We start from the raw sequence: 16,792 nt of genomic DNA on the forward strand, positions 1-16,792 counted from the left end.
CTTAAGATTCAAGTCCTTACTGTACCCTGAGTGTCAGATTGTGGACTTGGGTGATGGTGAAAAGGTTGTATGTCAAGGTGTGGCTTCAAACGTGTCAGAATTTATGGGTTTGTTTTTGAGTGCCTTTGATGGTCGAGGTTACCTTGGTCAAAAGTAGCACTCTCTTCTGTAGTCGACGGACAAGAGAGTCCTGCGTCTCTCTCTTCTTCTGCTCCTCCAATGTCTTACCACGCTGCTGGGTCAGCTCTGCCTGGAGCTCTGACTGCGAACGCTCCACACTTCTCACTCTGACAGACCGGGATGAATGAACAAAGCAGAAGTGAGTGTGTAGGTTAATAACTATTGAGAGGAGAGGGCAGGGAGTGGGATACAGGTTGCTTAGTGCTGTTCTGACTATTAGAGAAGGTAATTCTCAGTCAATTAAGATTACTACAGAGAACTCACCTGACTGACATGGAATAACCCCCAGACTACTGTCCAGATATTATTCATAGCAGTAAGCATGGTTGTGTTTTGCTTTTGTTTAGTTAGCCAGGTCTGATCAATTCAGCAATAATTACACACAGGCTTCTTTCACCAAACCCTGCCACAGCCCCCAGTCTCCCACTCTGCATTTTCTAATATTTCTTAATGAGCTCAATAAGCCAAGCACAAGAGAGATCCTTGTTAGCTAATGAAAGCTTTTTTTAGCTGGACTGAGCCAAAGCAGGAGTGTATCGGAGCATGCGCCCAGTCCTCCCTGTAGACATCACCTCTGCCTAAACAGGACAAGTTTAATTAGCGAACCACCCCTCCCCCCCCTCCAAATCACAATCTCTCTCTCACACACACACACACACACAAACACACATACACATACACATACACATACTCTCACTCTCACTCACACACCAGCGGTTACTGTCAGGAGTGCTATCAGAATCAGGACCAGTTTAATTAACTCTGTGACAATTAAGGACTTCTCAGAGATACGCTCTAATAGATACATGAGGGGACTAAGGCATGCAGGCAGAATGGAAGAAAAAGGTCTAAAGGCAGAAAGAGGGATTTTGTGTGTGAAGAAGTGTGTGTGTGTGTGTTACCGGCTGGTGAGTGTGTAGTTCTGCTCTTTCAGAGCAATTTCTCTCTGCTGGATCTGAATCACCTCCCTGGACAGATCCTCTGGTTTCCTACAGGCAGAGACAAACACAGAACAGTTAGCATGCACACATGTGTACACACACGCACACTTACAGACACACACAAAAAAAATCAATACGACTGAGTGAGCAGAGAGGACAGAGAAAAGATGGAAACGACGGCGTTCCCATATTCTTTTGTTCGTCGGCCGATGGGGAGCTGGGAAATAAAAAGACATGAGCAGCAGAGGGAGAGATGAGAGGAGGATAGTGGGCTAAATACTGGTCACAGTTCTACAAAACAAACTCACTCAGTGGGAGAGATTGACAGATTACAAAACACATACACAAACAGGCAAGGGTAGAGCAACAATAGAGAAGGTCACATACTCAGACAGAGATGCACCACGTGACCTGCACACTGTAAATATAGAGAGTAACTATGGATCTGTGCATAAAAACAAAATTCCATTATCCCTTTAGCTCGTGTGAAATGGGCACACATTTAAGGAGTTCAGCACACTGTGTGAGTTAGCTGCAAGCTAGCAGGTAAAATGAAACGTGGTATATCTTGGTCATTAGGATAAATGACATTTTAAATTCAAAAAATGTGTGAGATCAATGTAACAAGGGTAATAAGGTTTCAACAGTGTTAGCATGAACTGAGTAAGAGGACAAATGTAACACATGGAAGAAAAAGACTGAGAGATCAGGCGAGCATCAAGAGTGGAAAGCCTGAGTTCCCCCACGTGAAATAGGAATGGCATGGATTTATCAACATGTCCACTTCCGCTAGGTGGAGCCTCGTGTATGGAAATAATCTCATGAATAGAATATGAGTTCACGAATAATGATGGAATAACGAAGAAGGTAATTCCACGTGGCCGTCAGCACTGAAGGATGAGCCTTCTCCTGAGCTTACATTAGAGGCTTTCTCAGCGTGTTCTGCCAGTGTTTCTGGGGGGGTTTCATGGGTCATGAGCCTGCCAGCTCTGTTGACATTACCAATAACAGGTTGGTAGCAAATTATAGGGTGAGATGTTGTGAACGACAAGAGAACGCACAAGTCTAGAGTCCACTGAGAGTCTAGTTTTAAGCAAGACTTTAGTGAGAAAAGGGAAGCTATTCAAACACTAAGATTGAGGTTTTCATTTTGGCTGTGGCCCGTGTGTTTTAATCTGGGCTAAGGGTGAGAATATTTTGATTACAATCTTTAACTACAGAAGTTTCAGGGTTAAGTAAATACAAATGTATGCAAAATTTGTATCCTTCAAATAATCAACCTCCGCTGTTGAAAAATAAAGCAGACGCAGAAGTGCAAAATCCTGTAGTTTGTCAAGTGTCCGCTTGAGGCTGGCTGCAAAAGCACCATCAGTCACATACACACCTATTCTTAAAAGCCGTTTTTTACAGCAGAATTTAACATGTTTACAGCCTGGTCAAATAGCTCCTGTCTCTATCAGCAAACACTGTTTGTGGGGGGGGGGATTTCTTTATAACTCATCTGTTTGGATTTTATGAAGGATATGCATTATTTACAATAATTCCCATATCTGACGGGATTGATGGGCGGGGGTGGTCACTGTGTGTCAAGAGGCTTAAAACCCGCCTCATCTTAAACTCTCAGCCAGTCGTTAGGTTGACTGAAAGTTAGGTTGACTGAAAGTTAGGTTGAGACAGCATTTCAAGCATGGCGACAGCCATTGATGGGACTCCAAAGCCCCCTGGAGTTACAAATGGGTGACGTCTTACTTAGTCCATTAATATTTACGGTCTATGGACCAAACAGGATTTTCCTTGGATTTTGGAGCCACTATTAAGTGGACACTACTTAACTTTTTTTAAGGTTGCAACTTGTCAATCACAAGGAAGCACCCTCCATAAGAATACCCTGCTTTATCATCTCTTAATGGTAATACACTTAACAACATCGACATCATGCTGTATTGAAGAAGACAGATCATAAAGTCATTAAGAAAATGTTTCCTACAGTAAGTTGAGAGTTGAGTAAGAAGTATGGCCATTTCATCACAGACTTCTTTACCATGGTCCATGTTTGAGTAAGAGGAGCCACAAAAACTTAATTATGTTTAGTGTTCTTCTTCATTGGCTTCGCTTTTCAGACATGGAAGCTTGATTCACCTCGATAAAGGAGTTTATGTTAAAATGAGAGTGTGATCTCGTGCCTAATTAAAGCTTTGTTGGATGATTTTCAGGAAACATTTGTGATAAGTAAAGACCCCTTAAAGCGATCTGTGTTTTGTTTTATTTGCTGGATTATTACATAAATGATAAATTATTTAGATTTAATTTGACTATTACTTTTCATGATATTTTGTTGCAAAATCTTTAACTAAAAGTACATTTTTTTCAGCATTAAATTGAAAAAAAACTTAAGTCTTTATAAAGTACCTTTCAGGAAAATTCCAATGCATTTTTGCAACTTTTTGTCAGAGACCAATGCCCACCAATGTAAATTTAATAATTAACAATGGAATAAAAGATGGATGATAAAAGAGAGAAGAAATAAAAAAAGATGGGATTAATAACATTTCAACTAATTTTCAGTTTATAGTACTTTCATTATCAAGGCAGCACACTGTAATAATACAGTTCATGTAGAAAAGAACCTTAACCTTATTTTCTTTAGACACACATTCACCTATTGGTCTCAATTCTCTCTTCAGAAGGGAATAGAAACAATCTTGAAAAGCCAACCCATTTCCAAACAGTCTCCCTGTATGCTTCCATCATCTGTCTCCTCAATGTTCCTCCATCTAACAGCCTGATTTGAGGAAAATATTTTCAGACAGTTTCTGTCCATCTTACTTTAATTGTGAGCCACATGGGTAGGCACATGAGCAGGCACAATGTAATCAGACTGTGCAACAGAAGGAAAGAAAATAAACACTAGCAACCAGCCAACTGCTGGCAGAGATGAGCGGAGGCAGTGACGCTCGTCGTCTTTACCAGACAGCCACATTGATTGTTGCTCAGGAATCAGGAGAGGAGGGTTAACTTCTGTCCTAAGAAGTTATTTTTGTGTGACAGAACAAGACAGAAAAGCCGGTAAGAAACCAAATCCTCGGTTGCAAAAGACCCTTAACAACAGCACAGAAGTGTTTACTCCTCATTAACAACAACTGCTGCACAACATGTTCTTTTCACACCACTAATGACCATCCTCAACTGGCTATGACGGATAGAGGAACAATAAGTAAACTCAAGTGAAACAATGTAGAAGGATCAGGAGCTTGCAGTCACGAAAACGACCAACAGGCAGGCCAATTTAAACAAAGCAATAGAAAGAAGTATAGACAAGCATGTCAAAACGAAGCTTTGTTTGGATGTAAATATTCATCCAGACACCACCATGTTTTTCCTTCTTTAAGTGCAGTTTCATAAGACCAGATATCAGTTTCAACTTTTGAAACAGGTTATTGACATATGTAAGGATTCACTTTCTATTATCATAAAATAAAATAATGACACACCTGAAAACCTTCAGCACAATACAAATCATGAAATAATAACTGCCTAAAAGCTTTGAAGGCAATCACAATGTGCTGTTAAAGCATAAAGTCAATACTAATTTTCAAACAAGAAAAGGTGAATAGATCGCTAAATGAAACGCTCCTGCTCTCCATTCATCACAGGACCGTGTCAGGAAACAACATGCTGACAATTAAGTCGAGCCATTTAGCAAACAGTAAAAACAGCTTGAAGGAGTTCCGAACTGTTGATTTGCAAGCTGCATTAACCTTTACTTTTGATCAGTACGAGCCTCACACATATGGCTGCCCTTTAAAAGCTGTATGTGTGCGATGCAGTTTTCTTCTTTTTCAAGCAACGGCATTCAAGCAGCCAATCACATGGCAGTCTGAAGACCTGAATTTTGAGGAGGGTTTTACATTTTCAACTCAATTTAGCCAGGATGGCCTGAGTTTAATCTTAAGGAAAATGATAGACAGCCCAACCCAATAATGGTATGAATTAAACTGAGACTGGTATTACATTTGCAGTGATCCTCCCAGGACTTTTAATAACTGTAAATTTAACAAATGGTATCAGCAGCAATAACACATTACATAAGACCTGAAACCTTCCATGAGTCAAGAATTTTGACAGTGTGTCTACCTCTTTTTTGTTGCCCTGCAGGAGGATGTAACACACACACACACACACACAGAGAAAAACTGAATACGCTGTGTGGATGTGTCCTATTTAACATTCAGTTAACATCACAACCTTAGTTAATCATCTAGAAAATGGAGTGTGTGTGTGTGTGTGTGTGTGTGTGTTTGTATGTTTGTATGCATGCATTTTCTGGACAATGTTGCAGTGGTTTTATTGTCTATCAGATCTGCCCCACTTCACACAAGGAAACATGCAATCATTTTCTCTTTATCAGTTTTGACTGGGTGCATTCAGACGCACTCAGTGCACACACATGCAGGTATGAAGCAAGCAAACACACACACACACACACACACAAACACAAACTTGTACAAGTTGGTGAAATCAATCCACAGTGATGAGGCACATTTATTTGGTGTGACCACAGCCCCATCTAGTGGTACTTATTTATATTACATGACTAAAACGTTAGAAAAGAAACATCTTGTTTTGTTTGTCTCATAATCACACACAGTCACACTCTGGCACAGTGTCTGACCTGATGTTGAGTCCAGTAGATTGCCCCAGGTTTTCCCAGGCATGGAGTTTCTCTGCCAACCTCTAAGGGTTCAAGAAACAAGAGGTAATATATTAGGATATACAGGAAGAAATAAAACAACTGCAGTATATTAACGAATATATTTGGTCAAAAGTATATGTGCAATACATGTGCGTTATAAAACACCATATCTTATTATGGGCACTGACACAACATACTCGATAGCCAAAAAGTCAGAGGACACCAGGGGAGGCTTTAGCAGAATATTATCCTGAACCTACGGAAATGTATCAACGAAATGATGCACAACATCTGAAGGCTGTCTCATCAACTAAGTTCAGTGTTGTTTTTGTTTTCATTTTGTTATTTTTTTCACAAACCATATAGATACAGCTTATAGAAAGAGGGAAAAAAATGGGAACATGATTGTATTGTATGAGTTAAGATATGGTTTGTTTCAAAGTGTTTAAATATAAATGAGGCAGTGTAGGTCGAAGAACAAGCTGATAAAACTGATAACGATTATCAGCCAGCGGCAGTTAGTGATATGGTGCAAGCAAGAGGCAACACGGAGGGGGAGTGCTGGTCATGTATGTTGTAGAAAAGCTTAGATGCTAAACAGATCTGCTCGAGGGTGCCCTACGATGCCAAAATCAGCATTGAGTGACACTCTGGCACACTCTGGTGAGTAGCCATAGTCATGTTAAAGCTTTGAGGGTGGTCATCATCTTCTTCTGGTGGGGTTTCAAGTGACAGATCTATTAGTGTCCTTTTTTTTTTCTTTCATGTATACATTATTATTATTATCTAAGTTTGTTTAATTGTGATTTGAAATTAAAATGACGGGAAATTTGAGAACCTCGTGGAATTCTTAGAAACCGGTCCATCAAAATTACAGACAACCATACATTCTTATTAAAACACTTGAGGAACATCACCACCTATTATTAGGTTCAGGTTTTTTGAGGTACAAAAAAAATCATAGCCCAGAGGTTGTCTTAACTGAATACTTTTCCGGTTTTTAATGGATTTTTTTTGAACAATGACAAAAACTGCTGAAGTCTGTTCATCATTCTGACCAATTCAAATACTGATGTTGATCCAGTGTGGCATCATACTCATGCAAGCACGCAGACCCTTTTCCAGTTTGTGCACAGAGTACATTTTTTGATTAAAAAAAAAACAAAGATACCCCTCGGTGCATTATCCCTCTTCTCTACACTGTTGCTCTTGCTATTTGCTGCTGACAGCACAGTGAAGAGCTATGGATTGGAAGCCTTGGGGCGCATCTGTGACCACTACAGGAAGTTACAGCTGGTGCAGCGGGGCGGCATGATGTAGGATTTCCTCTTACTGATGCGAGTGCTTGCAGGGTCGGGAAATCCAACATTCAGAGTCTTAGCTAGTTTTGATCACCACAATGGGAGGAAAGTTTAATGACTATAAAACGTTATCTGAACGTACAGCTGGTAAATTCAGTCACCAGTGTGGCTGCAGGACTGGGATTCTGCCTCCAGAACAAAATTAAAATGGCAATGAGAGGTTGAAGACTAAAAGGTTTGTTAGTATTCAGTTAGACTAATTCTGTCAAATTGCATTGAAAACTGACACTGACATGGAAGTGACCACAGGTCAGTGTATTTCTCTCCATGCTCTAATCAATGCATTATAATGTTATATTGTTTTTCATGTCACATTATTTGAGATTAAGTTGTTTTTAAAAAGAAATGCTACTTTGTAGGTCATGATTCATGAAAAAACGTACTCCACCAGTAATAAAACGGTATGACAGAAGTTTTTCCGACCCCGTCCATCAAAATGACAGAGAGCAAGGAAGTCTCCTGCAACCTCTGTTGCATCACTTGTTACATAGTTATCAAACTGACTGACACAGCAACATTCATACACAATCTAAGCTTCTGGAGGTTTCCCTGGCTGAGCAATTATCACAGGCTTCACATCACCAAGCTTCACATCAATATGCAAGCCCAGCTTTGCATGAGACGTGTACAGCAAGCAGCTATTGGCAGTCTTATGCTCAAACTTGTGTAACTGAGGCAGATGCCAGAAGAATGCTCATGGTTTTGGATGAGGTTTTATAACAAGCTCAAAAGGTGTGCGGTTCAATGTCCACTGACTTTTGGCCATAAAATGTAGGTGTTACTATTAACATTTGACAACAAATCTGGACAGCCAATATATTATTCAGGTCTTATCCAAACACACTTTAAATACTTTTCATATACATTTGGTAGTAGACTGTTTAAATGATGTTATACCAATATGCCACAGAAAAGGGAATACAATTTACCTCCTTCTCTAGCTCGATATTAACTAGTTCTTCTTTAGTTTTCTCCATCCTCTCCAGCTTCCTCCTCAGCCCCTCCACCTCCTCTTTCAACAGGCTGCAGTTCTCCCTGCTCTCCCTAGACAGAGAAGAGCCAACAGAGCAGAGACACACACAAAATTACTTCAAAGCATGAAAGTGCCTGATGTTAAAATACAGGAAACTTTAAATCACTGGCTACATCCAAACTTTAACAGGGTTTTTAAATCTGATTTCAGATTTAGAGAGATGACAGGAACTTCATCAATGCAATAAAAAAAAAAGTATTACTTGGAATGAGCAAGTTTATGTAAATTGTGCAACATATTCACCTGTGTATTGCATTGATCATCTGATTACACTAAAACCCAAGCTTACATAAAGTTTCTCTCTAAAACAGGGGTTAAAAGGGTAACCAGATGTTAACAGAGGAAGGATACTTTGATGTAACATCACAGGATATTACTCTACCAATCCTGCTTCATTACCATGCCAAGTGGCTAATTAAAAACCGTCTTAAAACCATCAAATGGCTCTAATGACCAACCAGTGAGTAACAGAGGAATTTTATCTTCAGAGGAATTGAAGTTTGGTTAGGAACTGTTTTCTTGATGGATTACTGTGAAAAGCCAATTAAGTTTCATACTTTAAAACAATGCAAAGTCACTGGTTTCCTTATTCTCCCTCCTAGTGTGGTATGATGACCCGCAGAGACGGTGAAATATCAGTTTGAAGCCCATGAGGGGTCACACTAAGCTGTACTCTTACAATATGATACCCTGACTATTCTCCTGAAAGGTGGAACCTTTGGAAAGCAATATACAAAATTCAAAAGAATATCTGACCTGAGGAAGGCATTATCCTCTCTGAGGCGCTTCAACTCCTTCTCCAGGTCTGGCACCTTTGCCACTTCAGACTTCACAGTCTTCACAATGGCAATGTCTTGTTCCTGGAGGGTCAGACGCCTCTCTAACTCCTGCCAAACAGGACCAAAGAAATGAGACGGAGCAAAGGCAACAGTAGACATTGGCTTATTTTCTGTGCACTGCTAAAGCATCAAGTGCCATTTTCTTTCTTAGACATTCAGATCTACAGTATATTTTAAATTAAATTATTTTAACAGTTTGTAAACCAGAATCTTAATCATGACAAACGGCATGAATGCACATAACAAACATGAGACATGATGTTCAATTCAACCAACTTTTTTAAAATGTAAAACTGAGAAAGGAAACAAAAATGTAGTTTAAACAAGAGAGTTATATCAATACATACATATCAAAAAGAATGGCTTATATATCATTATAAACCGGTTTTAACCACATTGATCCATAAGCCTCACTTAAAGAAACTGTTTTTAACATGAAATCTACAACCTGCCCGCATGACATAGTTCCTACTCGTCTTGTTAAGGAGGCCTTTGACTCCATTGGGTCAAGTGTCCTCTCAATTGTAAACAGCTCCTTGGCATTCGGCAAAGTCCCATCCTGTCTTAAACATGCTGTTAAAGAAACCAAACCTGGACCCCTTACTGCTTTGTAATTACCGACCCATCTCAAAACTACCTTTCCTCTCTAAAATACTAGAAAAGCTTGTTCTGCACAAACTTTTGCCCTACCTTCACCAAAATAATACACTTGATCAATTTCAGTCAGGTTTCAGGGAAGCTCACAGTACTGAGTCCGCCTTACTAAAAGTCCATAATGATCTCCTCCTCACAGTCAATTCAGGAAACTGTGCTGCCCTGGTTTTATTGGACTTCGGTCAGCTGTTGCTGTTTTTAAATGTGCTTTATAAATAAATGTGATTGATTGATTTTCTTACTCATTTCCTTTGACACCTTATCCAGCAAATCACTGTGATTTTTTTTTTAACAAACTAACAACAGTAAGAGCTTCTAACTGTAGTGGCTCTGTGCTTGGACAATGCTGCTTGTATTACTCTGCTACTAATGTAACGGAAGATGAACGCAATAGGCAAAAAAATAACAAGTCAGTGGTGCATAAGTCTGTCTCATTAAACACAACATAGCAATAGTGACAAGCCAACTCCAGTGGAAGCAAAGCCGCCGCCGCCACCACAACCACTATGTTTACTTTTTTCTTAAGGATAAGGTCCCTTCTTTTTTAGGCTACAATGTGTTTGTGTTGAATATTAAATATATTTTTTCAGAAAACAGGGACTAGAGTGTACTTTTCCCAGGCAAGCGTTTGATCTCTTCCAGTGCTATGAACATTCAGTCTCATGGAAGCTGATCCAGCCACAAAACTGAGGCAGTTTGAGAGCATTTTGTCTATAAACCACATAAAAGGGAACAGCTAAGAAACTAAGATGCGTCCCTCCCAGCAACACGTCACAGTGCTGCTTCAAGAGCACAGCTAATGCAGAAGCTAACAGGCATGTATGGCATATCATTTATGCAAGTCCTTTGTTATGCAATACCTGGTTGACCAGACGGTTCCATTTAGCTTAATTTTATAGAACTAAAACCAGGTAAAATTTAATTAAAAAACCTAGACATGCACGCAGCACAGTTGGACCACCCTGAATAAGTGTGGTCATTTTCACTATTGGTAAAATACCTTTATCTTGATGATGTGCTCTGAGCAAGAAGACTGAGCAGCTTGGAGACTCTGGCAGAGCTGTGATACTTCTTTGTACTTCCTGTTCATCACCATTATCATACAAAAAAGACAAAACCGTATGGTCAGCATTCGTCTCATGCAGTCAGATTACTATTTCATCCGTATGAAACAGAGTGCAGCATGCAGTAGACTCTGTATGTGTATGTGTGTGTGTGTGTGTGTTTGTGTTTTTACCTGTTTTGTAAATCTAACTGCTCCTGCAGTTCCTGGTTTTCCAGAGTTTGAGAAGAAATTGTCAAGTCTTGATTTTGGATCTTTTGCTTCAGCTCTCTGATTTCATCCTTGAAAGAACTAATCGTCTGGAAACAGATTACAGACGTAAGCCATACTGGACATGGTGCGTACAAATGCAGTCAGTGTTTAAACGCATCTGTGTGTACCTGATTAGCAGTGTTTAATCTACTTTCTCTCTCCTCCAGTTTCTTGTTCATCCCCTCCAGATTCTTGCGGAGAGATCGATTAGCATCCACCTGCTCCGATAGGTTCTTCACTGCTTCGGTCTCTCTCTCCTCCAACTTTTTGATTCTTCCCAAGAGGTCCTGGTTCCTGTCAACCTCATGCTGTAAAAATGGTCAATTTAAAATTTGGTCTCACATAATGTTTTCTGTTAAAATCATTAGTAAGTGTATGTATGGAATTATTCAAGAGAATAATAACATGACATCCTGCATCCAATCACAAGTATTTACACAGACCACGGTAAAACAGCACGACAGGACCTGTGACCTGTACCTCCAAGTCTCTTGCGCTATCAGATGCCGCCCTCTCCAGTTCAAATCGAGCTCGCTTATGACTGAGCTCCATCTGCTTCTTTTCCTGGTCCATCTGAAGGTAGCGATTCTGAGATTTAACCCTCTCTGCTGCTTCCAACAACTACAAGCACAGACAAGTCAGTCAGTCAGTGCTGAGGTCACATTTTAATATCAATTTTACACAGCTCACTAGTACCATGCTACCAGTCTCAGTTTACCTCCATGCTGCGTTTGAACTGGCTCTGCAGGTTGCCAGTCCCAGCTGGCTGCTCTGACAGCCTCTGTGGAGCTTCAGAGCAGCTGATGAAGGAATTGAAGGACTTCAAGGTTGTTAACACGGTGGTGTTATCTTCTAAATCCATGCTGAGAATCTCTGGTGTTGCGATGCACAAATTGACTTTCTGAAATAAGAGCAAGGTCAGCAAAGTTACAAACAAGGTATTTCTGGAGCTTGTATTCATTCATGTGAAGTAACGCAGCTATGCAAAGGGTCACTAACATAAACGTCAGCCTTCTAACACAACAAACACAACAAACACAACATTGTTATCCAAGCTAACGTAGCCATGTAAAATACAGCCATGTCATTTGTATTTGCAAATAGTTTGACGGTTTCTGAGAGGTTTCCTTTGTTTACTCTACACTTAAACTTAGAAATTGTTGTTATCGCTGCCGTGTCGCCACACATCTTAAATCTTTAAATCTTTAAATCTTAATCATGATGCTAAAGTGTAAACGATCGTTTATATTCAGACGATGCTAGACAGCTAACTGACCGAAGAAAACACAACAACTTGTGGCCCAATAACAAACTATCTTTCAAATAAACATCCTCACCTCGTTGTTGACTTGTTTTTTCAAGAGAAGAAGGTTAGTTGTAGATAAGTTCTTGTAACTCTGCTAGCGTGTTAGCTGCACATATTCCATACTCCAGAAATCCCTCCAGTTTATCTCGAATGAGATGCGTGTGGTATCGCGAGACTCCCCGGACTATCGCGAGAGTGTCATTTGCAGAGTGGAGTTAATTTAGCATAAGTTAGAGCTTTTGTCATTTAGGCTTTAGTTGACCATCTGTAATGCATTTTTAATTTGCCTTAAATTAGAGGGAAATATATTATAGATTATAATGCCCACAAACCGACAGACTCAGAAATAAATCCAGAAACTTTATGACAAACTTCATCCTCCCCATATATGTCATCCCATTCATGTAGATCCCATTAAAGTAAGTACACACACTGGTAAAGTTCTATTTGATTGTATTTTTCACTTTATGTTTAAAATGCAGTTTTTCATTTGTCCAACAGAGGGCAGCACTGTTATATATAGTATATGTTCAGCATGCATTTTAGAGAACGGTGAGGAACTGGACACAAATGCATAGAACCAGGTGTATTATTAGCCATATTTAAGACGTTTTTAAACAATATATTGGCTACTACTTGGGCCACAGTCTTATTGTCATAAAAAAGTACAAGAGTATAAAAAAAAAATCCATATTTAATTGAACTGCAACAACCTACCATGAATGAAAAACCTGTTGTAACGTGACATGACCTTGCACAGAACCTTGTCACCAATCATCTGAATTTGCATTTGATCTACATACCCCCATGAGGAAATCTGCATTTAAAGGCAAAATTGTAGAGTGCATGTCTAATTCTGTGACTAGTATTGGGTTCTGAGGCAATGCCAAGCAAAGCTGTATATCTTTTGAATCTGGAATGCCAAATGGGACTGCTGTATAATTCAGATAGGAAACACAGAGTACTGTGAGGTACATATATAGGATAGTAAATCAACTGCACTTGCATAGTGCCTGTCTAGGCTTTAAGCCACTCAAAGTGCAGCAACCACACACATTAAAGCCGCCATATGGTAAACCTGCCCTCCAGAATTTTACCTTATTTTTTAACTCAGATGCCTATGTCTTCTGAAGCAACTTTGGTGTTCATATGGACTGTAGGAACTGGGGATCATACGTGCTCATCCTCTCATTGGTGGACAGGCTGCACTACCTCCTAGTCACAAGTTTCCAAGAAGTCATCAAAACTTGTCAATAAAGGAAGGGATTTTGTTCACACTATTTGATTGTTTTGCAGTTTATAGAAAGTCGGTATGCCACCTCATCAGCTTCCAACTGGTGTGACAAACTGAATGAGAGGCAATAGTTTTTATTAGGTGATGAGATATGAGAGATGAGCCTCTAATTCAGAGGGTTTTGCAGCAGCAGTCATTTAAATTAGTTAATTACCACATTAAGTTCCCTGTGGAGAACAGCTGCTGAAGAGGTCGGAGCGGTTGCTTTTCCTGTCCAATGTTTATGCAAGAAAAGAGCTGGAAAACATGGAATAAAAGCTAGAGGGCGAGACACAGAGCGGAGCTTTTTAAAGCTTGGGTGAGATCCAAGAGGGAGAGGGTGGAGGGGTGTGAATTTGTCTGAAAAGGTCAGAGAGAAGACATGTCCTCCTCAGAGAAACACAAGGGCTCCCATTTGCCCTGTCACTGTCTCTTTCTCTCTCATCCTTCCTCCCCCAAGAGGACTCTGTCTCTTTTGGTTTTTCTGCCTCCCCCGCTTCCTCCCATCTTTTTGCTTTTCCATCTCTCTCTCTCTCTCTCAAACCGTCTAATAACACTTTCATCCTCACTGTCATTCTATATCTCTCACAGTCTGACTAATTCATTCATTCCTTTCTCTCTCTCTCTCTCTCTCTCTCTCTCTCTCTCTCTCGGGTATTCTCTCACCCTCTTCTCCTTGCTTCACTTGCCCTCACCCTTCTGAGCATGACCTGAACGTGCAGTGATCTCTGTAAGATGACGTACACGGACACAAAAACAGGCATTTAGATGCACATACACATAAGCACACAGACATACATTATGAGAACTAAATCAGCAGAATTGCCTGCAGATGTGCCCCTCATCACCATCTGTTGTGAAAAATGTGAAAGCAGTTTCCCCACAATCTGCAACACATTAACACAAACATAAATATTCCAGTTTTATGCACATTGTAAAGGCTAAGGCAGATGACATCTATAAAACTCTATATTATCTTTGTGCAAGCTGTGGGCAGAATTTGGAATTCTGAGCTATGCACTTGATTCTCCAGGTACCCAAGCTTCCAATAACTGTTCTGATACATGTAAGTGAGGTAAATGGTGACTCTTATTTGCCCATAGGTTAGTTTCAAGCATCAATGGCTCTCACAGCAGAAAGGTGTCAATTCAAGGTCACTCCATGTGTTGCCTCAATAACTACGGTAACTGTAAATAAGAAAATTAACAATATGGGAAAACATAACAAGAAAATAATAAGGAGCAAAGGTTAGTACAGAATAGTCCGTATAGAAAAAGGAAGGTAGGGAAGAAAAAAAGGAATCAAGAAATGGGAGAAAGAAACAACAATATTGTATAAAAAGAGCAAAGTGACAGAGAGAAAACAATGTTAGAGATCAGATGAGGCAAAGGTTAAAGAGAGAAATCAATAAAGTAGTGATTTTATGCTCTTCTAATGGAGGAGGACAGAGTCAATAGCTGATTCAGGCTTCCTGTGTTCCTCAAGGCCCAAGGGAAAACGTTAACAATATTAGTGTTGGGGTGATGTGTATGTATCATGCTTGCACACACACACACACATACACACACACACACACACACACACACACACACACACACACACACACAGGAAGAGGAAGATAGGTGAGGCATTGTTGCAAAGAAATAAACCACAAACAGGAAAGAAATAAAAAATAATCTTACTCTTGATTAATAAAATGAGCAAAGTCAGTGAAGCAAAGAGGAGAGGAGATTTGAGTGTCATGTGGATTTTCTGAATTCCACACCCTGGGGTTTTCCAACATTAAAAATATCATCAGCTCAAAACTCATTATAAAACTATAAATATTTGAACCTAAAGAATGTTTTGAAATGTGTAAGATTGTTTGTTTGTTAGTGTTTGGTCTTCATGTTATTCCCATGAGCTGCTGTCACTCATCTGCATTTTCAGTGTGTGTGTGTGTATTGGTGTGTGAGTGTGTGTGTCTCGGCAGGTTTTATCTGTGGGACGGCTTGATTGACACATGAAAAAAAGCATCAAGGCATTGCTGCAGGTGAGAGAGATGAAAGGGAGGAGAATATCAAAAATCACACATTGTGAAGGAAAATGAGTCGGCATGATGGTAGGACCCCCCCCCCGCCGCAGTCTCTCTGAATTTAAGACACTCATTTAGTATGTAGTCTTGTGTGTTGTGCATGTGCTGTTCTGATGCAAGTCTGCTCATATTTGATTTAAAGGCTGATATGAATGCCAATATCCACAGAGTCGATAATAGATGGTGTCATCATCAGTAACCCTGGAGTAATCAAGTTCTATAAGGTTAGCTGCAGCTGTTTCTGCTTTTTTTAAAATTTTGCTCAGGGTTCATTAACATAATTGTTAAAGTAATACTTCACCCATTTGCATTAAGCTTCGTATCATTAGAAACCTGGTAGTATTTTTGAATGGTCGTGCATTCCACCCTCATTTTCCCCTGAGATGGGAAATCTTTATATTTCTAAGTCTGAAAAGGAGCTTCCGATGACGCAAAAATCGTCATTTTGCGTCATCGGAAGCTACAGACCTATCCCAGATCATCTCTACGAGCCACAATATAGCGGCTGCTGAGCGGCCAATTCCTTCTGAAAGAAATCTCGGAATCAGTTGAGGAAACAGCTGTATGTGTAGTCTGTAAATATAGGACCTTAGTGGGAGTGGCCTGCGGTGCTGTGCATTCTGGGATTTGGTGTCTTTCATCCACGAGCCAAAAAGACACTTTCTGCCTTTTCTCGGCTAAGAAGGCACCAACTTCAAAATGTATTTCACATTCCTACTACATATATGACCCAATGTCAATACAGATTCATGTTTCAACGGGTGAAGTATCCCTTTAATAACAGTAATTAAAAGACTAGAAAATGCATTTTTTTCCCTGCAGCCACTGCCTTTTTTAATGACTAATTGTATTTGTTTGTTTGTATTTATTGTCCATTGGACTTTTACTTCTTAGTGTCTTCTTGTGTTACATGTTGATTATTGGCTGAATGTATTTATCTTTTTAAGTGCAAACTGCAAGACAAATTGCCCAAGGGACAACAAAGACAACCATGAACCCTGAGTTTTTCATTCTCCACAAAATTGACTGTGCTTAAGCAAAGTTTAAAAAAAACATATTTTAAAAAATAACTCAAAAACTAAAGCAGCCTGCTTTAGTTTTAACCCTGCAGCTACATTGGCAG

The 16,792-nt window shown here is 39.8% G+C and overlaps 1 protein-coding gene across 1 annotated transcript in view; it reads right to left on the reverse strand.

Moving 5' to 3' along the window:
- mad1l1 (mitotic arrest deficient 1 like 1) overlaps positions 1-12,511 on the reverse strand; it is a 56,225-nt gene extending 43,714 nt beyond the window's left edge. Inside the window, exons 1-11 of the mRNA XM_020643223.3 lie at positions 12,354-12,511; positions 11,735-11,917; positions 11,497-11,637; positions 11,145-11,324; positions 10,939-11,063; positions 10,702-10,783; positions 8,965-9,095; positions 8,105-8,219; positions 5,794-5,855; positions 1,083-1,169; positions 143-287 (exon numbers count right to left, since the gene is read on the reverse strand). Of these exons, the coding sequence (XP_020498879.1) occupies positions 143-287; positions 1,083-1,169; positions 5,794-5,855; positions 8,105-8,219; positions 8,965-9,095; positions 10,702-10,783; positions 10,939-11,063; positions 11,145-11,324; positions 11,497-11,637; positions 11,735-11,878 (1,212 nt within the window). The 5' untranslated portion in view covers positions 11,879-11,917; positions 12,354-12,511. The remainder of the gene's footprint in view (positions 1-142; positions 288-1,082; positions 1,170-5,793; positions 5,856-8,104; positions 8,220-8,964; positions 9,096-10,701; positions 10,784-10,938; positions 11,064-11,144; positions 11,325-11,496; positions 11,638-11,734; positions 11,918-12,353) is intronic.
- Between the last annotated feature and the right edge of the window lie 4,281 nt (positions 12,512-16,792).

The sequence above is a fragment of the Labrus bergylta genome, chromosome 1 (assembly GCF_963930695.1).
Source record: "Labrus bergylta chromosome 1, fLabBer1.1, whole genome shotgun sequence".
NCBI lineage: Eukaryota > Metazoa > Chordata > Actinopteri > Labriformes > Labridae > Labrus > Labrus bergylta.